At 51.5% G+C, this 24,803-nt stretch overlaps 2 protein-coding genes across 2 annotated transcripts; both read left to right on the top strand.

The window, feature by feature from the left end:
* Positions 1-19,720, top strand: PRPF8 (pre-mRNA processing factor 8). Its single transcript, XM_082068582.1, has 43 exons — positions 1-85; positions 204-313; positions 392-560; positions 1,634-1,798; positions 1,892-2,110; positions 2,732-2,944; positions 3,086-3,211; positions 3,289-3,394; positions 3,933-4,123; positions 4,305-4,424; positions 4,503-4,692; positions 4,875-4,994; positions 5,320-5,454; positions 5,562-5,691; positions 6,068-6,264; positions 6,372-6,578; positions 6,668-6,831; positions 7,171-7,297; positions 7,420-7,612; positions 7,953-8,140; positions 8,349-8,587; positions 9,071-9,217; positions 9,458-9,668; positions 9,872-9,988; positions 10,075-10,322; positions 10,493-10,672; positions 11,151-11,286; positions 11,861-12,030; positions 12,321-12,450; positions 12,633-12,779; positions 13,021-13,181; positions 13,827-14,018; positions 14,563-14,800; positions 15,050-15,178; positions 15,741-15,854; positions 15,975-16,148; positions 16,404-16,597; positions 16,819-17,058; positions 17,149-17,290; positions 17,627-17,767; positions 18,001-18,140; positions 18,319-18,521; positions 19,410-19,720. Exons 2-43 carry the CDS (start codon positions 214-216, stop codon positions 19,562-19,564), a joined length of 7,008 nt encoding a protein of 2,335 aa, XP_081924708.1. The 5' UTR covers positions 1-85; positions 204-213; the 3' UTR covers positions 19,565-19,720.
* Positions 19,721-19,751: 31 nt separating this feature from the next.
* Positions 19,752-24,495, top strand: RILP (Rab interacting lysosomal protein). Its single transcript, XM_082068583.1, has 8 exons — positions 19,752-20,044; positions 20,439-20,562; positions 20,951-21,072; positions 21,259-21,450; positions 21,688-21,851; positions 21,993-22,115; positions 23,170-23,253; positions 23,609-24,495. Exons 1-8 carry the CDS (start codon positions 19,790-19,792, stop codon positions 23,763-23,765), a joined length of 1,221 nt encoding a protein of 406 aa, XP_081924709.1. The 5' UTR covers positions 19,752-19,789; the 3' UTR covers positions 23,766-24,495.
* The last annotated feature ends 308 nt before the right edge of the window (positions 24,496-24,803 follow it).

Here is a 24,803-nt window from a genome sequence, read left to right as displayed (position 1 = left end):
CGCCCACATCCGGGTGTCGGAGGCGCGGAGGCGACTGCGTTGCGCCGCCATTGTGGTGGGGGAGCGCGGGGCGTCGCGGCAGCCGGTGAGGGCGGGCGGGGGCGGTGGAGGCCCGGGGGTGGGCGTGGGGGTGCCGGGGGACGGCGGGGGACAGGCCGGGGGTGGCCCCGTCCCCGCCCTGAGCCCCTCTTTCCCCCGCGCAGGTGAGTCGCCATGGCCGCCGTCTTCCCGTACCGCGGCGGCTGCGCCCCGGTGCCCAACCCGCTGGCGCCGCTGCCCGACTACATGTCTGAGGAGAAGCTGCAGGAGAAAGGTGAGTAGGGCCGGCCCCTGCACCCCCGTCCTCCTGAGCGGGCCCGGGGCTGACCCCGCGGCCTCGTTGTCCCCGCAGCCCGCAAGTGGCAGCAGCTGCAGGCCAAGCGCTATGCGGAGAAGAGGAAATTCGGGTTCGTGGACGCGCAGAAGGAGGACATGCCCCCCGAGCACGTCCGCAAGATCATCCGCGACCACGGCGACATGACCAATCGGAAGTTCCGGCACGACAAGCGCGTCTACCTGGGGTAAGGGGATCCCCGCTGTGTGACACGGGGCCGGGCGGGCAGCTCAGCTCCTGTCAGAGCTCATCGTGCGGGGAGAGACCCTTCGCCAAAGGGTTTTCCGTGTCAGTTGTGCGCTGGAAGCAGCGCAGTAGCCCGAGGAGGACGGGGTAATCTGTTGCACTTGGGTAGCAATGCAGAACAGGATAAGCAAAGGGAGTTGTTGCTCTGACTTTATGAATAAAGGCTGAGGGAGCTGGTTCTCTTTCGTTTGGAGAAGAGGAGACTGAGGGGTGACCTTATTAATGTTTATAAATATATAAAGGGTGAGTGCCATGAGGATGGAGCCAGGCTCTTCTCGGTGGCAAACAATGATAGGACAAGGGGTAATGGGATCAAGCTGGAACACAAGAGGTTCCACTTAAATTTGAGAAGAAACTTCTTCTCAGTGAGGGTGACAGACACTGGAACAGGCTGCCCAGGGAAGTTGTGGAGTCTCCTTCTCTGGAGACATTCAAAACCCACCTGGACATGTTCCTGTGCGACCTCACCTAGGTGTTCCTGCTCCAGCAGGGGGATTGGACTAGATGATCTTTTGAGGTCCCTTCCAATCCCAAACATACTGTGATACTGTGATAAAAACACTACCGCCGGATAACACATTGTCTCAGAAGAAGTTGGGGGAGAGTGTGAAGTAGGCAACATACGTTTTTTGCCAGACTAAAAAGCATTGTGAGTGCTTCTTTGCTGTTGGGGTTCAGGGACCAAGCTCATGCACATGATGAATTGCACTAACTTACCGTTACCTGTAACAACTCCAGAAACTCATTTGAAATTTTTGTTTTTGTATGTAACATTTTTAATGCATAACCATCTCTCAGAAGCCAAACCAGCAGAGAACTTTTTGGTAGCATGATACTTGAAGCAGAAAGGTAGAGTAGAAGGTTGGTGGGTTTGTCACTGGAGGCCTTTATGAACAGGTTAGATGTGCAGTTTTCAGGAGTGAAAGGCACAGAGTTAATTTGGCTTGTGGCAGACAGATGGCGGTTCTCTTGAGATCCCTCTCCACCCTGATTTTCCATGATTTTTCATTGCAGTGCTCTGAAGTACATGCCTCATGCTGTTCTGAAGCTCTTGGAGAACATGCCCATGCCCTGGGAGCAAATCAGAGATGTTCCAGTCCTGTACCATATCACAGGTGCCATCTCTTTTGTGAATGAGATTCCCTGGGTCATAGAGCCGGTGTACATTGCTCAGTGGGGGTAAGTGCCTTCTCTGTGCGCTTGGAACTTGTGAGCAAACACTCACGAATTCACAGTAAAAGTGACGTTTAACTCTCTCTGGGTTTCTGTCAGGTCAATGTGGATTATGATGAGGCGAGAGAAGAGAGACAGGCGTCACTTCAAGAGGATGAGATTCCCCCCATTTGATGATGAAGAGCCCCCTCTGGATTATGCAGATAACATCCTGGATGTGGAGCCCCTGGAAGCGATTCAGCTCGAGCTGGATGCGGAGGAGGATGCGCCTGTGCTGGACTGGTTCTACGACCACCAGCCGCTCAAAGACAACAGGAAGTACGTGCCCCTCCAGTAGCACAATTTGCTGGAAAGGGGGAAAATTCACGTAATTATGCGCTGCATAAGTTACCTGTGCACAGCAGTAGGTGACCTTTGGTTGTGTAATGGCTACATGTGGTGTTGGCAGGGAGAGAAAACCTTCCCTCAAGGCCGGGATAACCTGGCTGCGGTAAAGCTTATCCCTCTGTGTTCAGCATCCAGCAAGAGCAAACAAGGCCTGTCTGTGCAGCAGGGCTGCTGCGTGGTTAACTGCTAAAATGGGTGTTTCTTACCATGCTGTAAAGATGGAAACTTGAATTGTCTGTTTGGAATTTGAATTAATATTTGCTAAGAATGTGCATAGACACCAAAGGCTTGAATATGACTTCAGTTATTGTGTGTCAGTTTAGATATGGAGTTGGAGGGGAACTGAACCAGTCGGTATTTGCTGGGCAGATGGAGTCCACAGTGGTTTACAGCAGCTTGTCTTTCTGTCTAGAGGTGCCCATGAGTTAGCTGTACTTCACATTTTCTGTGAATGACGTGCAGTGAAAGGTGTTTGGTTATTTCTGATCCTTTGGTAAGGGCCCAGTTGTCTTCTGGCTCTGTGTTGAGTGCCTGTACTTTGTTTTTTCACAGATATGTAAATGGTTCAACGTACCAGCGCTGGCAGTTCACTCTCCCAATGATGTCCACGCTGTACCGGCTGGCTAATCAGCTGCTCACTGACCTTGTGGATGACAATTATTTCTATTTGTTTGATCTGAAAGCATTCTTTACCTCCAAGGCGCTTAACATGGCAATTCCTGGAGGTCCCAAGTTCGAGCCTCTTGTTAGAGACATCAATCTTCAGTAAGTGTTGGGTTTAGGAGGAGAGATAAGTGGTTATCTGGGGAAGGATTGGGAGGGCTAATCTGTTATCATGTGTCTCCAGTGTTTGCTTTTCCATCCTCCTGAGTGCTCGTATAACGATTTATTTTTGTCTCATTTGAGGGATGAAGACTGGAATGAATTTAACGACATCAACAAAATTATCATCAGGCAGCCGATCAGGACGGAGTACAAAATCGCTTTCCCGTACCTGTACAACAACCTGCCACACCATGTCCACCTGACCTGGTGAGTGCAGCAGCCTCAGGAGCAGGGAGAAGAGGGGAAAACTGTCAGGATGCTCTAAGACATATTTTGTGTTGTAGGTATCACACTCCAAATGTCGTTTTCATTAAAACAGAAGATCCTGATCTCCCAGCTTTTTACTTTGATCCACTGATCAACCCGATTTCACACAGACATTCTGTCAAGGTGAGTCACTGTCCAAGAGAGCCTGGGATAAACCCTACTGTCTGGAAGTGATGGGGCTTTAATATCTTGCTGGTAACCTTGCTTCTAATTGTAACTTTGCTTCTGGTAGTGGCACGCACAAAAACATATTTCAGGAGAAAGCACAAGCCCTTTCGTAAAAAAACCCACAGTTATAATTTAGTCTTTTTCCATTTCTGGAGTTACACAAAGCTGTCTCCTTTAGCCTCTGCAGGATAAAGCCCAATGCCTAATTAACAGTAGTATTTAGAGAATTCTGATAGGTTATTTATCTTTTTGGTTGCTCTTGGAGTATTTGTGGAGCCAACATCTCCCTTGAATTATCTCTAACACCTTGCTCAGGGTCTAGTAGCCAGAGTTAGTTCTCAGGTCCAGTGGTGCCTTGTACAGCTATTTTTGCTTCTTCAGTGCTCAGCACTGTCCCACCTCATCCATGAGAGCAAAGAAATATTTGGCTAACTCTGAAAACTGAGCTGAAGCAACCAAGAAACAGCTATATTGCAGTGTTTCTGCATTTCAGAGTCAGGAACCGTTGCCTGATGATGATGAAGAGTTTGAGTTGCCAGAGTTTGTGGAACCTTTCCTGAAGGATACCCCACTCTACACGGATAACACAGCAAACGGCATCGCCCTGCTCTGGGCCCCGCGGCCTTTCAATCTGAGGTCTGGGAGGACTCGGCGAGCTCTTGATATCCCCCTGGTCAAGAACTGGTGAGTTCTTTCCTGGGGTAAGGGATGTTCTAGTGACTGTGACATTATAATCTTGTTCCAATGAAAATAAAGACATTCTGCGGTGACTGGTTTCTGGAGATTTAGAACACTTTTTTTGGAGACTGGTTGTTTTCTAAAGAAATGTGAGTACTTGAAAAATTGCAATGTGGTTTATCCCCAGGTATCGTGAGCACTGCCCGGCAGGCCAGCCAGTGAAAGTGCGAGTCTCCTATCAGAAACTACTGAAATACTATGTTCTGAACGCACTTAAGCACAGACCCCCAAAGGCCCAGAAGAAGAGGTAAGTGGAGGTCTGTTGGGTAGGGAACTGCTGATCTGTGACGGGGATTCAGCTGATTATATTCTCTGCTCTCTCCAGGTACCTGTTCCGCTCCTTCAAGGCCACGAAGTTTTTCCAGTCGACGAAGCTGGACTGGGTGGAAGTGGGTCTGCAGGTCTGTCGCCAAGGCTACAATATGCTGAACTTGCTGATCCACAGAAAGAACCTGAACTACCTTCACTTGGATTACAACTTCAACCTGAAGCCTGTGAAGACCCTCACCACTAAGGTATCAGTCCGTGTGCTAATGTACTCAAGAGTAAAGTTTTCCTGAAGATTGTTCAGTAGCTGGTGTGGTAAGACAGGCCACAATGCCTCAGCTGCTCAGTTATTGTACAGACAGACCAAATCGGAGCTTTTTTGCTCTTACATGACGTTGTTACATAAATCTGGGATTTTTGTCTCTTCCAGGAAAGGAAAAAATCTCGTTTCGGTAATGCTTTCCATCTGTGCCGAGAGGTTCTGCGGCTGACCAAGTTGGTGGTGGACAGCCACGTCCAATACAGGCTTGGAAACGTGGATGCATTTCAGGTGGGCTTATTTTTTTAGCTTGTTTTTTTTAAAAGGTAAGGATGGGAGGTTGAGAGGAGGAGGAGAATATCTGAGCAGGCTTATACAGGAGGCACAAAATGATTGATGGTTGCAGTGTTAGAGAAGAGGAGGAACAATGAAGACATGCAGCATTATGTGAAACTGCTTTTAGCCTAGTTCATAAGAATCAGTCATTGTTTGAGTAAGTGTTAGGAGCTTTGTATGGCCTAACACACTCTGTTCCTGGCTGTAAAATAAACCTGGCTTCTAGAGGCAACGTATGTAATGTTTATTGTCACCTCTGAGCGTGCTCGCTGTGTTTCAGTTGGCAGATGGCTTGCAGTACATCTTTGCCCACGTGGGTCAGCTGACAGGAATGTACCGATACAAGTACAAACTGATGAGGCAGATTCGTATGTGCAAGGACCTGAAACATCTCATCTACTACAGGTTTAACACTGTGAGTTGCACCTTTACACGTGGTGGTGACCCCACTTAAACTAAGCAGTGAAGGAGGGATTCTGGGAGTGTAAGTGACCTGGTGTTGTCATGTCTCTCTTCTTCCAGGGGCCTGTGGGCAAAGGTCCTGGCTGTGGCTTCTGGGCTCCAGGCTGGAGAGTGTGGCTGTTCTTCATGAGGGGCATCACGCCACTGCTGGAGCGCTGGCTGGGGAATCTGCTGGCCAGGCAGTTTGAAGGTCAGCACACTCTGTAAATCTTGGATGTGGGAAGAGTGTCTGGTAAAGATTAATACTGTTTACTTGCCAGCTTGAACTGCAGTTTTTTGTTCTAAGTGGTGCTCTGTGTCCATGCTCCATCTCAACCCCAAGGGCTTTTGACAAGTTTAGAGCTCTTACAAGACTAGTACCGCCAGAACAGATTCCAAATGGAAGTGGGATTTTCTGCTCTATAGCACTGGGGTCCATAGCCTTCTAATAATCTGCTCCAAACTCATCAGTGGTGGTGTGGCAGTGTAGTTTCTTCAAACATGTTACACCTCCGTGCACTCCCATATTAAGAAGAGTAGCACTGCCCAGTAATGTCAGAACTGCTGAAGTACTTTACTTTTTCCAGGCCGTCACTCCAAGGGTGTAGCAAAGACTGTCACAAAGCAGCGTGTGGAGTCTCACTTTGACCTGGAGCTGAGGGCAGCCGTTATGCATGACATTCTGGACATGATGCCAGAAGGAATCAAACAGAACAAAGCCAGAACCATCCTGCAGCATCTGAGCGAGGCTTGGCGGTGCTGGAAGGCCAATATTCCTTGGAAGGTGAGTCTCTCACTTGGCCTTTTAGTTCCATTTCAACATCTCCCAGGTGGAACTCTTCTTGTGAAGGCTCCCACTCCTGCTTCCCTTAAGTGACTGTCGCTCCCCAGGTGCCAGGGCTGCCAACTCCTATTGAGAACATGATCCTGAGGTACGTGAAGGCAAAAGCTGACTGGTGGACAAACACGGCTCACTACAACAGGGAGCGGATCCGTCGGGGTGCCACCGTGGACAAAACTGTCTGTAAGAAGAATCTGGGCCGGCTGACCAGGCTCTACCTAAAAGCTGAGCAGGAGCGGCAGCATAATTACTTGAAGGTACTTCTGTCATGCCTGAGGTTGCCCAAATTTGTGCTATTTTCATATAGAAGCTTTCACTGACTAATGTTGGTGGTGTGATTCTGCAGGATGGGCCTTATATCACTGCAGAAGAGGCTGTTGCTGTGTACACAACCACAGTGCACTGGCTGGAAAGCAGGAGGTTCTCACCAATTCCCTTCCCCCCACTGTCCTACAAACACGACACCAAGTTGCTCATATTGGCCCTGGAGAGGCTGAAGGAAGCTTACAGGTACACTGTGGGGCAGGGGCAGACATCTGTGCTGGGAAAGGTTTCTGAAGCTATTTTGTTACCCTTTCTTTCTGGAATTGAGTATTTTCTAAAATTTACCCTCGTGGACTGGGAAAGGCTGTAGGTTGTAGTATTGTCAAGGTTGACTGGGGATTCTTCATGGACTCAGCCACTTGGGGCAAAAACAGTCCCATGCTTCCAAGCTTGGGGATGTGGTTTCTGAAGAGTAACAGATCTTGTCTTGATCTGCTGGGTTGAACGAGATCTTTCATCAGTTTAATGCAGTGGCCATTAGTTTGTTTGCACTTAGGTGTGTGAACTGTTCTTTCTCACTTTCAGTGTGAAATCTCGCCTGAATCAGTCACAGAGAGAGGAGTTGGGCTTGATTGAACAGGCTTATGATAATCCTCATGAAGCTCTGTCCAGAATCAAACGACACCTTTTAACTCAGAGAGCCTTCAAGGAGGTGAGTGTCCTGCTGACAGCCAGACGACACTGAAAGTTCCGCTGCATTCAGGAACTAAACGGTGCTAAGACTTCGTGTTCTCTGTCAGCTACAAGCCTGAGTTTTGCCTATTCTTTTTTAAGGTGGGTATTGAGTTCATGGATCTCTACAGCCACTTAGTTCCTGTTTATGATGTTGAGCCCTTGGAGAAAATCACAGATGCTTATCTGGATCAGTACTTGTGGTATGAGGCTGATAAGCGAAGACTCTTCCCTCCATGGATCAAACCTGCTGACACTGAACCTCCTCCGCTCTTGGTGTACAAGTGGTGTCAAGGTTAGTGGGGTCTTTTACTTCATGGAAAAATCGGTTTTCTTATCAGGAGCTCACTTCTTGCTGGTCCCCTTGGGAGACGGGTTTTCGTCTTTGCAACTTGCAGTCAATAGTCATTACAAGACTATTTTGTAGGTTAATATATACATACATACCAGAGGAGGAGAACTTCTGTGGCATTAGTGGTTGGTTATGTATATCTGTTCCGATTTATGTATAGACTGGAAGGACCAGAAGCTGAAAAATCAGCCTTTACAAGAAGTATGTTGACTTCTTGTGCCCAGACGGGTGCTTCTGTGCTCTCATGTGTCAGATAACATGACAAACATGTTTGTCTTCTCAGGCATTAATAATCTGCAAGATGTTTGGGAAACAAGTGAAGGTGAATGCAATGTGATGCTGGAATCTCGATTTGAGAAGATGTATGAGAAGATTGACCTGACGCTGCTCAACAGGCTCTTGCGTCTTATTGTTGATCACAACATTGCTGACTACATGACAGCAAAGAACAACGTGGTGATCAACTACAAGGTGATGATTGCTATCAGGAAAGGGGGTGTGTGGACTGTTAAATGAAGAGGTTTTGCACCCGTGGGGAATGAGGGTACACAAGACTTGCCAGAGAAAGAAGTGATGAGGGAGTTAAAAAACCCATCTGGGTTCTGCTAAAGAGCAACTGCTCAGGTAAAAGGTCTCTGTATTGTGAGAAGGTTCTCACTGTTCCACTTTGTCTCCTCAGGACATGAATCACACGAACTCCTATGGGATTATTCGTGGGCTGCAGTTTGCTTCCTTCATTGTCCAGTATTATGGGCTTGTGATGGACCTGCTGGTGCTGGGTCTGCACCGTGCCAGCGAAATGGCTGGGCCTCCCCAGATGCCAAATGACTTCCTCAGCTTCCAAGACATTGCCACGGAGGTGGCCCATCCCATTCGCCTCTTCTGCAGATACATCGACCGTATTCACATCTTCTTCAGGTGAGAGCTCTGGGGCCTTGCTTTCCTCAGCCCAACTTTTATTTTGATATTTTGCAGCAGATGCTGTGAAAGTGGGAATTAGTATGCACCTACTTCAGGCTTTTGTTCCCTTTGCTAAGAAAGATCAGGAATATTTGAATTTATGGACTTCCCTGAACAACTGGGTGTCCACATGCTTCCTTTTGCTTTCTCAGTTTGCTTTTCTATAGTTTCACTGGACTGGTAGAAAAGCAACAATGTCAAAAGCTCAATTGTTAGAGATTTTCCACTAATAAAATCAATCGTTCCTGGTTTCACAGCAAGTGGACATAAAATTTTATGTTTGTTCATGGAAGGATAACCCAAACAGTCATGGCTTGCCCTGTGTTAATGAAACTGAAGTTCCCTTCAGTGGGAGGATACAGCAATTGGATAGTTAGCCTCCAAACTGATGTCCTGAGAAGTTGGTCGTATAACTCCAGATCCTCTTCTGTGTGTTTCCAGGTTTACAGCAGATGAGGCAAGAGACTTGATTCAGCGATACCTGACCGAGCATCCAGATCCCAACAACGAGAACATCGTGGGCTACAACAACAAGAAGTGCTGGCCCCGGGATGCTCGGATGCGCCTCATGAAACATGATGTGAACCTGTAAGTGCTGCAATGTGGAAAAAACAAGTGGTGGGAGGGTGGGAAAATGAGTTGTAATAAATAAGTGTTGTAGACTGACAGATGCTCAGGAAGAAAAGGCCTGGGGGGTCTGTGCTGTAATTCTGACAGTGAGTGATGGGTGTGAGGGACTATAATGCTAGGAAAGCGGTGACAACTCGCTCAGTTTCTGTTTCACTTCAGTAACAGCCAGCCTGTCACTGCACACATCTTGTTTTTCAGTGGTCGTGCTGTATTCTGGGATATCAAGAACCGTTTGCCTCGATCGGTCACCACGGTGCAGTGGGAGAACAGCTTCGTGTCCGTTTACAGCAAGGATAACCCCAATTTGCTGTTTAACATGTGTGGCTTTGAGTGCCGCATCTTGCCCAAGTGCCGCACCAGCTATGAAGAATTCACCCACAAGGATGGTGTCTGGAACCTGCAGAATGAGGTGGGGTGAGGGTTTGAGAGGCCGGGAGAGACTTTTCTTCCTGGGAGGGATGGGAAATCCTTTGCTGGGATTGAGCAGGGGCCCTCAAACTGTAGAGGTGTTGCTCAGCCTTCTTCTCTTCTGTGTTTCATAAATGCCTGATGGCAAGAGCTCACCGGAGAGAGGGCTCCCAGCAGGGAACTGATGGCCCTGTGCTCTCGTAGGTCACCAAGGAGCGCACAGCTCAGTGCTTCCTGCGCGTGGACGATGAGTCTATGCAGAGATTTCACAACCGCGTGAGGCAGATCCTCATGGCCTCTGGCTCCACAACCTTCACCAAGGTAAGGTGGGAGGAAGATGTGTGACACAGCTTTCTGCAGGTGCACAGAGAACAAGCTGAGGACAGATCCTTTGCTTTCCTTTCTAGATTGTCAATAAATGGAATACAGCTCTCATTGGCTTGATGACATATTTCCGAGAAGCCGTTGTAAATACGCAGGAGTTGCTTGATTTGCTGGTGAAATGTGAAAATAAAATCCAGACTCGAATCAAAATCGGTCTAAATTCCAAAATGCCGAGCCGTTTTCCGCCAGTGGTGTTCTACACCCCTAAAGAACTGGGGGGCCTAGGCATGCTCTCCATGGGCCACGTTCTCATCCCACAGTCTGACCTGAGGTGAGTTGTGCTGCTCTAATGCCTGCATGGATTGGGTGTTCTATTAGATGCATAAAAATATCTGAGAATGCTAAACCACACCATGTTACAGAGATATGTTGCCTTTACAGCAGGTCATGGCAGTGACCTGTGAAGTCCCATCACTCCTACCTTGTGCCTCTTTGTTCCAGGTGGTCCAAGCAGACAGATGTTGGCATCACTCACTTCCGCTCAGGAATGAGTCACGAGGAGGACCAACTCATCCCAAATCTGTATCGTTACATCCAGCCGTGGGAAAGTGAATTTATTGACTCTCAGAGAGTTTGGGCAGAGTATGCCCTGAAGCGACAAGAAGCGATCGCCCAGAACAGGTGTGTTCCCCTGCGCAGTCGCTCCATGTGTGGGTGTGGGGACAGGCAGTGGTGTGAAGTCTTGCAAAGTCTCGAGGTTCTGCAGACCTTGCTGGCCCCATGATACGTGCTACAGGCTGCCTGCATAGCTGCCATCTTAACCTCTGTGTGGGCTCTGCAAGCAGAAGGTGCACCCATGGCACAGCTGGAGGGAAATTATGTGGCAGGTAGCACCAGAAAAAGCTGCCATCAGACCCATCTGCAGCTAGTTCTGCGCATTTACAAGGGCAGGCTTTTTCTTGTGGCTGTGTGACATCAGCGTGTTCACAGTGATGGCAGCAAGACACTTTGTTGAGCCCGAGTGCTTGGCATTTTAGAACATCTCCTGCCGGAGTCCTGAGGTCTGTGTTATTTCTGTGATCTCATTACCTGAATTAATTCATTAATGCATTGCTGTAAAATTGAGAGGTAACAAAGTGTGGGGAATTTTTTTCTTCAGGCGTCTGACGCTGGAGGATCTAGAAGACTCATGGGACAGGGGAATCCCTCGTATTAACACGCTTTTCCAGAAGGATCGGCATACCTTAGCTTATGATAAAGGATGGAGAGTCAGGACTGACTTCAAGCAGTATCAGGTATTGACTGGGAATTTCTCTTGGCTGAGTGTGAGGTTCAGACAGTGTCCTTTCACCTTGAATTATTGCAGATGCGCTTCCTTATCTGTGCTGCAGGCAGAGCTTAGAGCCCTATGTTGGGACTGCTGGGGGCTGTTGAGAATCAAATGCTCCAAAACCTTCAGCCGCTTTTGAAGCATTTTGGTAGATTGTAGTGTCTTGGGGAACACCACGCTTAGCACAACTGAGTATTAAGAAATCAGTTCTGGAGAGGGGAAAAAAGGATCCCAGAACAAATGTTCCAAAATCTTAAGTTTTACTAACAGTGGAAGAATTCATTATTTAAGGTCTCTAATGGTAGCTTTGCAGAAGACTCATCTCTGAAAGATAAAAACATCATCTTAGGTTCTGCCCAGTCTGAATTGCACAGAAGTACTGACTGAACTCATGTTGTAGATGAGCTGTGTCCTCCACGACCGAGGGCATGAGGCCTTTTACTTGTTAGCTGACATCATCATCTTGGTTCCTCAGATCAGTTCAGCCAGGTTAGAGGATCTGAATACAAAGCTGTTCACCAGTGCGCTGTTGTGTGCAGGTCCTGAAGCAGAACCCGTTCTGGTGGACGCATCAGCGCCATGACGGGAAACTCTGGAACCTGAACAACTACCGCACAGACATGATCCAGGCGCTTGGTGGAGTGGAAGGGATCCTGGAGCACACTCTCTTCAAGGGCACTTACTTCCCTACATGGGAGGGTCTCTTCTGGTAAGAGAAACAATGATCTGGCCTTTTCATGCAAACTGAAGCTTAGTGATGCACCAGGAGGAGGCCTTGGCTCAAGCTGTGCTGATTCTGTTGAGCCTTTTCAGTTTTTCAGTCATTGCTGGAGTACACTGTATAGTTCAAGTGTGAGGGCACCTGGGATTGGGAAGTTTCTTTGCATGGAACAGTCTTCCCTGCCTCTGTTATCTGTGACATGCGACAGTCAGTGGAAATTGGGGTATTTTAGAACCATAGAATCATATTTTATATAATTGACTGTCTGTCCTTTCTAGGGAGAAGGCCAGTGGCTTTGAGGAATCCATGAAGTGGAAGAAGCTGACAAATGCCCAGAGATCGGGTTTGAACCAAATTCCAAACAGAAGATTCACCCTCTGGTGGTCTCCTACCATTAACAGAGCAAACGTAAGTATCTGGAGGTTGTACCTGTAGAAACTTCCACTGATTGAGAGAAGTTAATTGATCTAACTAATTCTTCCAGAACAACTCTTACAGATGAACTAAACCTCCTTAATAGTAGCTGTTTTGTTTTCTAAACTGAATCAATTGTGCCGTTGTGTGTTCTCACAGCTGCTTTTCTTTTGCAGGTATATGTTGGGTTTCAGGTGCAGCTGGATTTGACAGGCATCTTCATGCACGGCAAGATACCCACGCTGAAGATTTCTCTCATCCAGATTTTCCGAGCTCACTTGTGGCAAAAGATCCATGAGAGCATTGTCATGGATTTGTGTCAGGTGAGCAGTATGTTAACATGGTTTGTTTCTGTGCAATGTGTGCATGAGTCACGTGTACCAACAGCCTCCTGCTAGCAACAGAGATTGTCCCAGGGATTGGAGCAGGGCCACCCGTTCTTCAGCAATTTGACGAAGAATGGGAGGAAAAGGGGTTTTCCTGGGTGCCTGTTTTAGCTCTGTGTTGAGGGTAGATTCTTTAGTCAAGTTGCTTGCACACAACTCATCTTTGCCTTTTCCCCAGGTGTTTGATCAAGAACTGGATGCTCTGGAGATTGAGACAGTGCAGAAAGAGACGATCCATCCCAGGAAGTCATACAAGATGAATTCTTCATGTGCAGATATCCTCCTCTTTGCTTCCTATAAGTGGAACGTGTCACGTCCATCATTGCTTGCAGATTCCAAGTGAGTGTTTCTCTTTTCCTTTTCTGCGATCTTGCTGCTGATCCTGGCATCCTGAGTCAAAGCCCCTGTTTCCTGGCCGTCTAGGGTTGTTTTTCTTTGGGGACATGGGAGGAAACAATCATACCTGGCAAAGCGCAGAGCTAGTTTGGGTAGCTGGCTGCTGCACCTCCTTTGCTTTCTGCAAACATGAAGACTGTTTTTGTTCCTGTTCTCTCTTCCAGTTGATCTTTGCCCTGAGCTAGAGCTCAGGAGTTCAGAAGGTTTTTCAGGAAACCCCACAAAGTTGTACTGTCCTAGGGCCAGAATCTGGAGTGAACTGGACACTGTCTGCACCCGTGCTGTGTTCAGTTCGACTGAATCCTCACCAGGCGCTCCCCAGGGGGTGATGACCCTCCTGACTACCCAGTAACTGTGCTGCTTTATTTCAACTTGCAGCTGAAGCCCATTGACTGAGGGTTTCTCTTAACAGCTTCTGCATTCAGCTGCTTTATGAAGAGAGCAGTAGAGTCCCTTCTCAGGATGGTACACGCACAGTAGCTGGCTTCAGCGTTCGTGCTCGTGGCAGTTACTCTCTGTCAAAGTCATGCAGCAACTGCAGGAGAGTTTTGTGCAAGATTAAATTGTCCTGGCTTGCTTTCTCCTCAGAGATGTGATGGACAGCACCACCACTCAGAAGTACTGGATAGATATCCAGCTGCGTTGGGGAGATTACGATTCCCATGATATTGAGCGCTACGCAAGAGCCAAGTTCCTGGACTACACGACAGACAACATGAGTATCTATCCGTCTCCCACCGGTGTGCTCATTGCCATTGATCTGGCCTATAACTTGCACAGGTGAGGTCGGCACCTTCTGTATTTTAATGGTAATTGGTAGTTTGTGGCTGCGTCTCAATGTGTCTCTGAACCTGAGTTGTGTTCCAGGCAGGAGAAGGCAGAACGCAGGGGATGGGTTAAGGCAGCTATACAGTCCTTTCAAGTTGCCCGATGTCTGTTTATTCTATACTAATGGGTCAGTGCTCCCAGCTCACTAATCATTTGTTTTCTTAAGAGATTTCTGTCAGATTCTTCTTGAAGCTGAAGGACAGGCCTTGTTTCAAGGGTCCCTATGATTGGGGACAGCAGTTCTTCACTGGAGAACTAGGGAGAACATCCCAGCAAGCAGACTTAGGCTCCAGTGTTCTTGTTAGAGAAGATGCAGGTTTTCTGGGACTGCAATATGTTTCCACTGAGAGGAGGTGTAGGGCAAGGCTGTAGGTGAAGAGCTCCCAAGGATGTCACGAGAGAAATCGTACAGCAGGCAGAAAGAACGCTGGCTGCTGGATGGGAAGACTTGTGCGTAGTGGTCGTCCCTTCATCTTCTGGTTGTTTTGCTTTTCAGTGCTTATGGGAACTGGTTCCCTGGGAGCAAACCCCTGATCCAACAGGCTATGGCCAAAATTATGAAAGCAAATCCCGCGCTGTATGTGTTGAGAGAACGAATCCGCAAGGGCTTGCAGCTGTACTCCTCCGAGCCCACAGAGCCGTACCTGTCCTCCCAGAACTACGGAGAGCTCTTCTCCAACCAGATCATCTGGTTTGTGGATGACACCAATGTGTACAGAGTGACCATTCACAAGGTGAGGCCAGCCGTGTATTTCAGGAGGAAAGGACAGGGGCTGTGATGTCCTGCGCTCAGGGTGGTTTTGGTGGCACATGATGAAAAGCAAGGAATCGGCATGGACCCAAATTTAGCATTGGGCACAGAGCAGCTTTTATGTTTCTCATACAGTTCCTGCTCAAAGCACACGGCAAGTCAGCTGGTGTGCCAGTGTGTGGACAGGCTACATTCATCTCACTGTACTTTTTGCTTTTGCTTGTTTTCTCAGACTTTTGAAGGGAATTTGACCACAAAACCCATCAATGGAGCCATTTTCATCTTCAATCCCAGAACTGGACAGCTCTTCCTCAAGATCATCCATACGTCTGTGTGGGCAGGACAGAAGCGTCTAGGGCAGGTAGGGCCTGTGGTGCTTTGGGCTGTGAGCTGGGGATGGGCTCTGACTGCTTGGGACACTCACTTGAGCAGAAATAATGATAAGAATCTTCATCTTCCTGCCTCTCAACACGTTTGGAGCTCAGACATCCAGCATGTAACCTGTGCTTTGGCAAGTGGTAGCATGAGATCTGAAAGTAAAAGGGCGCAGGCGTTGATGTTGCAAGGTTTTTGTGGCTCTGAGGTGTAAAGAGCTTGTATTTTCGAGCAGCTGCTGTGCAAATCACACGTTGCACTTGGCCGTACATCCAGTGCAGTGAGAAGTCTCTCAGGTGGCAAAGCCAGAGAGGTGGTGGAGGCAGCTATTTTTTGCTGAGCCAGTCAGGAATAACTGAGCTCCAGGAATGGGAACTGCCCTCTGTGATCAGTTAGAAGGAAACACTGGGCCTTGTCACTTATCTAGAACAAGCTATAAATTCTCGTTGTATTTTTAGAATTTGGGTTGAGTCTCTCTAATTCCCAGAGGCACAGAGACGCTGCTGTTGACATAGAGATATTTCTCTAACCCTGCTGTCTTTCTGTAGCTGGCCAAGTGGAAGACAGCTGAAGAAGTGGCTGCCTTGATTCGGTCTCTTCCTGTGGAGGAGCAGCCGAAGCAGATCATAGTGACACGGAAGGGCATGTTGGATCCACTTGAGGTAACAATGCAGATCCTGCTTTGTGGGAACATTGTAAAGTCTTTGTTAATGTGAGGGACTTGATCTGGACTGATATTCTGCAGTAGTTGTGAACTAATTTCTCTTCTCTGTAAACTCCAGGTGCACTTACTGGACTTCCCCAATATTGTCATCAAAGGCTCAGAGTTGCAGCTGCCGTTCCAGGCCTGTCTGAAAGTGGAGAAGTTTGGTGATCTCATCCTGAAGGCTACCGAACCCCAGATGGTTCTCTTCAATCTCTATGATGACTGGCTGAAAACCATCTCTTCCTACACGGTAAGCACAGCATGCCTAGTCTGCATTTTGCTTTGCCGCTGGTTAATGAGGCAGGAGCCAAGGCTTCGGAGAGCCTTCTCAGTTTGTTGCTTGGGAGCACTTGACTCTGAGTCTGCCTGGATTTTCCTTCAGATTGCACACAAGTGCCAGTGGAATCAATGTCAGTGTGCCCAAACAGAGGAGGGCTGTACTAGGGCTTTTTATGTTTAGTTTCCTTCTTTCTGACTAACTGCATCTTTTTTTTGCTCCTCCAAGGCATTCTCTCGTCTGATCCTGATTCTCCGGGCCCTACATGTGAATAATGATCGAGCCAAAGTTATTCTGAAACCAGACAAGACAACCATAACAGAACCTCACCACATCTGGCCAACCCTGACAGATGAGGAGTGGATCAAGGTGGAGGTGCAGCTGAAGGATCTCATCCTTGCTGACTATGGCAAGAAGAACAAGTAAGTCACCATCCAGCTGCAATAATGCTGTCAGTCTTTTGTTTTTGCTCTAAAGGCGGTGTGGCCAGAGTGCTGTTTGGAGCATAGAAAACTTTCAGGGGCCTTTGGCAACAAACTGTCAGCTTTGTAGGGAAAGTAGTTAATACTATTAATTATACCTTAGTGAGTAGAGTCCAGAAAGTCTTTTGAAATGCCTGACTTGGGGGGATTTTCTCTTTCAGTGTGAACGTTGCATCCTTGACACAGTCAGAGATCCGAGACATCATCCTGGGCATGGAGATCTCTGCCCCCTCTCAGCAGAGACAGCAGATTGCAGAAATTGAGAAGCAAACCAAGGAGCAGTCGCAGCTGACAGCCACGCAGACCCGCACCGTTAACAAACACGGGGATGAAATCATCACCTCTACAACCAGCAACTACGAAACCCAGACTTTCTCCTCCAAGACTGAGTGGCGAGTCAGGTAGGAAGGCGGTGAGAGCTGTTGGGCAAGAAGGGCAGAGTGCTCAGGAAGGGATCTGTGCACCCTCTAATAACCATCTCCTCCTCACAGAGCGATTTCTGCTGCCAACCTCCACCTGCGAACAAACCACATCTATGTTTCATCAGACGATATAAAGGAAACGGGCTATACCTACATTCTTCCCAAGAACGTTTTGAAGAAATTCATCTGCATCTCAGATCTGCGGGCCCAGGTGAGTGCGCGATGAGTCTGTGACAGACGTAGCCCACGCTGCTGGGGCTCACACCAGTCCTGGGCAGTCAGGAAGTGGTGGTGAACACTGGGAACTTGCTGCTGTGCCTGTGAAGTCTCTGCTGGAGACACAAGTACTAGTCAGGTCCTGATGGCTCCTGGTGGCCCAGACTTGGTGTTGAAACTGATCACTGAACAAAATATGATGTTCTCCTCTAATGAGAACCTGCCAGCCAAGAGATATTCTCCTCAGGAGCTAAGGGCAGGGCCCATACACACTCATGCGGTTACATGTAGGTCTCTTCTGGGCTTTTAAGGCAGGTGTTTGTGTCCCTAGATCGCAGGTTACCTGTATGGAGTGAGTCCTCCCGATAACCCCCAAGTGAAGGAGATCCGGTGCATCGTGATGGTGCCTCAGTGGGGAACACACCAGACTGTGCATCTCCCAGGGCAGCTGCCGCAGCACGAATATCTCAAGGTGAGTTGAGTGTCTGCTCCTGCTGTGGGTACAAGATCAGAGTCTCCAGTAACGAGGACCTGAGGTCAAGGAGCAGCTTCCCGTGGTCTGTTGTAGATGTGGAACTTTGAGGGCTTGGGCTGATCCGGCCTGATCTGGGGTCAGGTGGAAGGGGAAGCCTTTGGTCCCTGTGCACTTTGTGCTGTGTGTGAAGTGGTCTTGTTTGAAACGTTTTTCATTTCTCTTTTGGTCAGGAAATGGAACCTCTGGGGTGGATTCACACCCAACCAAACGAGTCCCCTCAGCTCTCGCCGCAGGATGTCACCACCCATGCCAAGGTCATGGCTGACAACCCTTCCTGGGATGGGGAGAAGACCATCATCATCACCTGCAGGTGAGAGGCACGGAGGCTCCTGTGGCCCCTCTGCTGTGGGGGCCTGCGGGTGCACCTTTTGGGAACACGTTGAGGTCTCAAACTAAAAATCTGACTGAAAAGGGAGTATTTGCTCATTTCTGGTTTCCCTCCTCTGCCCCAGGTCCATCTGACTTGCCCCATCTCTCTTTTCTTTCAGTTTTACGCCGGGTTCCTGCACGCTGACAGCCTACAAACTGACCCCCAGTGGCTACGAGTGGGGCAGGCAGAACACGGACAAAGGGAACAACCCCAAGGGCTACCTGCCCTCCCATTACGAGAGGGTGCAGATGCTGCTGTCTGATCGCTTCCTCGGCTTCTTCATGGTCCCAGCACAAGGGTCCTGGAACTACAACTTCATGGGTGAGCTGCCTAAGGAAAGGGACAGGAGGGGAGGCAACATGAGGAGGAAGAGGAGGAAATAGCTGCTCAGGGAAGGGTTCCTTACCTGTTCCGATGCTTGACCTTCCTGGGAGTGTCTGGCAGGGTTTGACCAGAATTGCTGTCTCACTTGTCCTTGGCAACCAGCACTGGGATGCCCGTTCTCAATGATTTTTTTTTTTGGTAGTGGGAGAGCAAACTCTGATAGAGGTGAGAAAAAGACGTCTTGTCTCTCTGGGTTGCCGGTCTGTTGCCACTGAATAATTAATCCCTGTCAGGCAGCAGAGGTGATAATGGAAAATGCAAGAGAAAAGCTGAACCACAGTTGGCTGTAGCAGGGATCAGGAAATGAGTGGCAGATGAAATACTTGACTAAAAGGGGCTGATGAGAAAGATGGGGACAGACTTTTTAGCAGGGCTTGTTGTGATAGGACAAGGGCTGATGGTTTTAAACTCAAGGAGAGAGATTCAGGCTGGACGTGAGGAGGAAATCTTTTACATTGAGGGTGGTGAGAGCCTGGACCAGGTTGGCCAGACAGGTGGTGGATGGTCCATCCCTGGAGACATCCCAGGCCAGGCTGGACGGGGCTCTGAGCAACCTGAGCTGCTGAAGATGTCCCTGCTCATGGCCGGGGTGGCACTGTGGGAGCTTTGAAGGTCTCCCTTCAACCCAAACTAATCCATGATTCTATGACTATGGGGGCATTGCTCTGTAAGTCTCTAGGGCGATGACTTTGTGGATTTAGAACTCTCTCTTCCAGCATGGTCAGCTTAAAAATTACCTTGTGAGGGTAGAAAGCTTCGTTAGGCTCCTTATCATTGATTGAGGCAGGAGGGGCTTTCAGGTGGGTGATGGACTCTCTCTTCCAGGTGTTCGCCACGACCCCAACATGAAGTACGAGCTGCAGCTCGCCAACCCCAAGGAGTTTTACCACGAGGTCCATCGCCCTTCTCACTTCCTCAACTTCGCCCTGCTGCAGGAGGGGGAGGTCTACTCTGCTGACCGCGAGGATCTCTACGCCTGATCCTGCCCTCACCCTCCTTTTAGTACTGTTGATATTCAACAGCGTGTGTCTGTGTCCCTCTGCTCCTCACCCCCGCACACCCCCCTGTGTCCCCTGTGCCGTTTCTCGGGCTGTTGTATCGTATCCAGTGACTCAATAAATTTTTTACGACCAGGAGGGTGCGATCCCGCCTCGGGGGGGCGGTCCCGGGGCGGAGCGTGTGCGGGGCGGAGGCGGTGGCGGCCGATGGCGGAGCCGAGGCGGGGAGCGGAGCCGCTGTGGCGGACACCGCCGGGCCGCCTGGCCCCGCCGCACATCTACCGCATGGCCGAGGCGCTGGGGGCCGAGCTGCGCCGCCTCTCCGGCCGCTTCGGGCCCGACGCCGTGGCCGGGCTGGTGCCGCCCGTCGTGCGGCTGCTGGAGCTGCTGGAGGCGCTGGTGGCCCCGGCCGGAGCCGAGGGGGGGCCGGTGGCAGCGGCGACGGGGCGGCAGGACGCGGAGGTGAGCGGGCTTGGGGGGGCTCGTCTGACCCTTCTTCCTTTGGGGATCCCCTTGGTGGTGGCACTGACCCGCACTTGTCACAGGAGGCCCCGTACTTGTCACAGGAGGCCCCCTGGGGAGGGCTCTGACCTGGCTGTCTCCGTCCCCACTGGAGCAGCTCTGACCCACCTGTCCCTGTCCCCGGTGGTGGCTCTGACCCGACTGTCCCCATCCCCCTGGGATAGATACGTCTGACCCGGCTGTCCCTATCTCCCCCCGAGGTGGCTCCGACCCAGCTGTCCCTGTCCCCATGGTGGTGGCGCTGACCCAAACTGTCCCCATCCCGCTGGGATAACTGACCCGGCTGTACCCATTCCGCGGGGGTGGCTCTGACCCGGCTGTCCTCGTCCCCCAGGACCCGGAGCAGCAGCTGTGGGAGGCCGAGCGCCGGGAGCGAGCCCTGCACAGCCGCCTGGCCCGGCTGGAGGAGCAGAACCGGCAGCTCCTGGGGCAGCTTGCGGAGAGCCAGTCCCAGGAGGGTGAGTGTCCCTGTGGGTTTGGGCTCCCCTGATGCTATGGGGTGTCCCTGCAGGGGATGGCAGTTTGGGTTCAGGTCTGAACCTGCTCTCTCTGCTGTCTAGCCCTGGAGACTTGTCCTACCAGGGAGCATGAGTGTTCTGTAAACCACAGGGACCCCAACCCCCCCTAGAGCACCCCCAAGTCCCCAGGAGGGTGGTGGAGGCAGATACAGGGTATGGGCTACTGTTGCCAGCACAAGGATGTGTCGGGCACAGCTTAAAGCTCTGGACTCCCCTCTTTCCATACCTGAGTCTGGCTTTGCAGAAGCACCAAGGAACCTTATGGGGTTGGGGGACTCCTCACGTCATGGAGGCCACTCATGGCTGTTCCTCCCATGTCTGGGCTCAGATAACACGGCACGGAAGGAGCGGGAGGTGATGCTGCGGCTGAAGGAGGTGGTGGACAAGCAGAGGGATGAGCTGCGTGCCCAGGCCCATGAGATCGTCTGCAAGAGCCGAGACACGGAGGCGGTGAGCGGGTGTGGTGTGTGAAGGGCCTGGGAACCTGCTTTCATCTCCCCTTCCTTGGGGCTGCCACCGCGCTGGTGAGCCTGCTGGGGCAGATCCCTGTCCCTTGGCTCCGCGTGTGCTGATGTCCCAGGGTGGGTGCCCAGCACTGCTGCTGCGTCTCACCCTCATTTGCTCTGGGCCCTCCAGCTGCAGGAGCAACTGCATCGCTTCATGGCCATGAACGAGGACCTGCGTCACAAGGTGGCCGTGGTGCAGGCTCAGCTCAAGAGCGCGCTGGAGAGGAAGGCGGACCTGGAGGCCATGGTGCTGCAAACCCAGAGGGAAATGAGCATGAGGAGCAGGACCTCCTCTGAGATCCAGCAGCCAAAGCCCAGCCTGGTGAGCCCAAGCCCACAGCCCAGCTCCTACAGGGCACCGCTAACGCTGACCCGACCTTCCCATCCCTGCGCGGGGCTCCTGGCACACCCGGACCCACCTGCTGCCAGCAGGACACACAGCAGCTCCAGATGAGCAATCTCATTGCTGGGACTTTTCCGTCTCTGCCTACACGTGGCACCCAGCCTTTGGGTGGGGGTTTTGGGGTCTCTGCTTGCCCACTGACTCCTGTCCCTGCAGGAAGGAGCTCCATTGCCCACAGAGGAGCCACAACAGCAGGACGCCAACAGGAGCCCTGCTCACTGCTGCTTCTCCAGGGAAGAGCTGCAGCAGATCCTGCAAGAGCGAAACGAGCTCAAGACCAACCTGTTCCTGGTGCAGGAGGAGTTGGCCTATTACCAGCGGTGAGTCCTGCCACAGCGACACGGGACAGCGAGCCGGGTCCCTCCCCTCCCTGCAGCCACTCGTGGCCCATCAGAGGCTGCTCTGCATGCAGTTGGGGTGGGTTCCTTTGCCAGGTTAACCAGCTGGCTGCTTTTTGCCAGGGAGCTGCTGAATGAAGAGAGAGTTCCCAGCTTCTTCTTGGATGCGATGAAGTCGACTATCAAAAGACAGAGAAAAAAAATCAGAGCTAAAATGCTGGGAACAGCAGAGGAGTCGGCGAGCAGGTGAGTCCTGCTCCCCAGGAGGGAGGACAGGGTGGATGCCGCTGGCGAGCTCTGGTGTTTCCGTGCGGTGTGACCCCATGGAAGGGAGCTGCCTCCTCCCTGCCTCCTTCCAGAGATCAGAAGTGTATTGTCTGCAGTGGATGTCTTGCTCTGGGTCAGCCCTGGGACTGCCACAGGGGCTGGGCTCTTTGCTGCCACTCGCGTGTCCCTGTCACCAGTCACACATGGCCTGGCCCAATGCCACTCATCCCTGCGTGGATGTGGCAAAAAGTGGTGGCACTGGGACCACCAGACGAAGCAAGCTGGTCCCTGTGCTGTACAGTCGGAGGCTGCCCAGCCTTTGAGGATGATAGTAGAGATGTTCCCTGGAGGCTCTGCAAGATGTTTGTGGGCAGCGTTGGCTCCAACAGACTTGTCACGATGGGGAAGGGAGGACCCTGCATGTCTGCGGGTGGCGGGGGGCGAAGCCGGTGCTAAAGCTGCTGTGTGTTGTGGGGGGAGCTGGATCTCACTGGCTTTAATAAAGGTCTGAAGGGGGCTGAGCTCTTCTGTGCTACTGAAACCTGCTGCTTGCTTGCGTCGGGCTCTCCGCTTGTAGCGGGGAGGCTGGAGGCGTTGGGTCCTGCCGCTGCCATGTGAACGCTGCCCTGCGGTCACCTCTCGTGTCACCCTGCGAGGCCTGGCTGTCCCCTGCCTCGGCCCCAAGCTGCAGCCAGTGGTGCCAAATGTCCGTCTGTTCCCATGCAGGGTGAGATGTCTAAAGACTTGACAGTGAGTTTGTGGCTTCTGCTGTGGCGGCAAATGGGGACACACCATCTGCTGGCCAAACGCCGGGGGTTTGAATCTGGTGTCTGAAGAGCCCTGTGTTTTGAGATCACCGAACTGGGGCTGGGTTTGCCATGAAATGCAGTTGTATCTGTGGCTCTGGTCCATGTGCCCCCGGCTCTGTGGGGGACACTGCTTGGCTCGGGAGGGACCCCCAGGGTGGCTCGGCCACTCGCTCATGGTGAGCCTGACTCAGCGCAGGTTTTTCCTCTGCTCCTTTGTGCTGCAGCGATGAAGAGGAGGGCTCCTGGCTCCCAGCTCGCGGCACAGACTGCGTGGATGGTCAGCCTCCCGAATCCAAAATTAGGAGCTTGTAAGTTCACTCCTGTGCTGCTGGGGACGGGTGGCTCTGCTGGGGACGGGTGGCTCTGCTGGGGACGGGTGGCTCTGCTGGCAGGAAGGAGGTTTGGTGCCTACCCTGCCAGGTATGACAGGGATGGAGCTGGGCTGCCCAGTGCGGGGCTGACAGCATTGCTGCCATAAGGGGGTCACTTGGTTCAGGGGGCTCTACATTGTCCTGGCGCAGGACGAGCCTCACCACGTGCTCCCAGGAGCTGCCAGCTGGGCTGTGTCCCGCTGCCACCATCGAACGCAGAGGGAGGTTGGGATCCGGCTGCTTCCCTGGGAAGACTCTTCTCCCCCACAGCCGTTATCTGCTCTCTCTGCAGTTTTGGGCTGTGGTATCAGGACAGCAGCAAAGACCCCCCCACATCCAGCTGCTCCGGAGCCTGGGAAATCATTGACTCACTGGACACGCAGCTGGAGCGAGAGGGAGAAAATGAACCAGCGGACAACTCCCCCAACAGAGCCACACCAACCCTCTGACCCCACCTGAATGGCAGCCAGATCTGGCCTCACAGCAGGGTTTCCCAGCTCCTTTTCTCCCAGCATCCTCGAGAGCAGCACGGAGCCCTGGCTGCTGCGGCCGCTGTGGTGACGGTGAAGCCGCAGCATGGGCAGCTTCCTCCAAACCTGCTGGGACGCTCAGCCATGGGTGCCAGCCTGGCACGGACAGCTCGGCAGCTCCAGGCATCTCTTTCATTGTGCCCATGGCTCAACTATGGGGGTCCTGCAAAGACGTGGCCCTGCTCCCCACTTCTCCGGGCTGCTCAGCACAGGGGGGTCTGTACCCACTTCCTGCACCCCAAAGGGCTCTTCCCCTCTGCTGGTGGCTCTTTCCACCCAGCACCTCTGCCCAGGATCCGATTGTGCAATCCCGCCTTCCAGGGGTATTTTGCTTCACTCAAATCCACTTGTACCCTCCCCTGTGTCTGCCATGCGGAGGTGACGTTGGGGTGCCCGGGGCTGGCCAGGCGCTGTCCCGGGACACTGAGCACTCTGCACTGGGTGTTCGGGACCAGTCGGGATCAGCACCGCCAGTGCCACTCCTGCACTTTTCAGGCGTGGAGTGAATTGGTTTTATAATGGGACTTCTTCCTGCTGCTACTGGGAACTCTCAGACTGGAATAATCTTCCTGGGGGTGAGTTGGCCCTCTCGGGTCAGGCACTTTCTCGCTCTAGAACTGGAATCAGAAATAAATCAATCTCTGAGGGTTCCCGCTGCAGCCTCTGCTCTCTCCGTGCTTGGGAATGGCCGGGTGATGCTGTGGGGCTTCACTTGCTGTTCTCCAGCATCACCATTGCTTTTCCTGCGCTGATGCAAAGGGCTGTGGCCGGCTGTGCCAGACCCCAGAGCCACTTTTGGGGCTCAGCTACAATGGGGAGTGGGGCTGCAGGGGCTGCAGCACTGGGCGTGATGGAGTTAAGTCCTGCATGGTGGGGGCAGCAGCACACTTCCAGCCCGGCCCCCCCCTACTAAGCTGGCCTTGAGTAGGAAAAAGGTGTTTCCTGTGCATCTGCTGA

The sequence above is a fragment of the Streptopelia decaocto genome (assembly GCF_964273445.1).
Source record: "Streptopelia decaocto genome assembly, chromosome: 18".
In the NCBI taxonomy this organism is placed as follows: Eukaryota; Metazoa; Chordata; class Aves; order Columbiformes; family Columbidae; genus Streptopelia; species Streptopelia decaocto.
The sequence above is the reverse complement of the archived record's forward strand: the minus strand, read 5'-3'. Positions and strand labels throughout refer to the sequence as shown.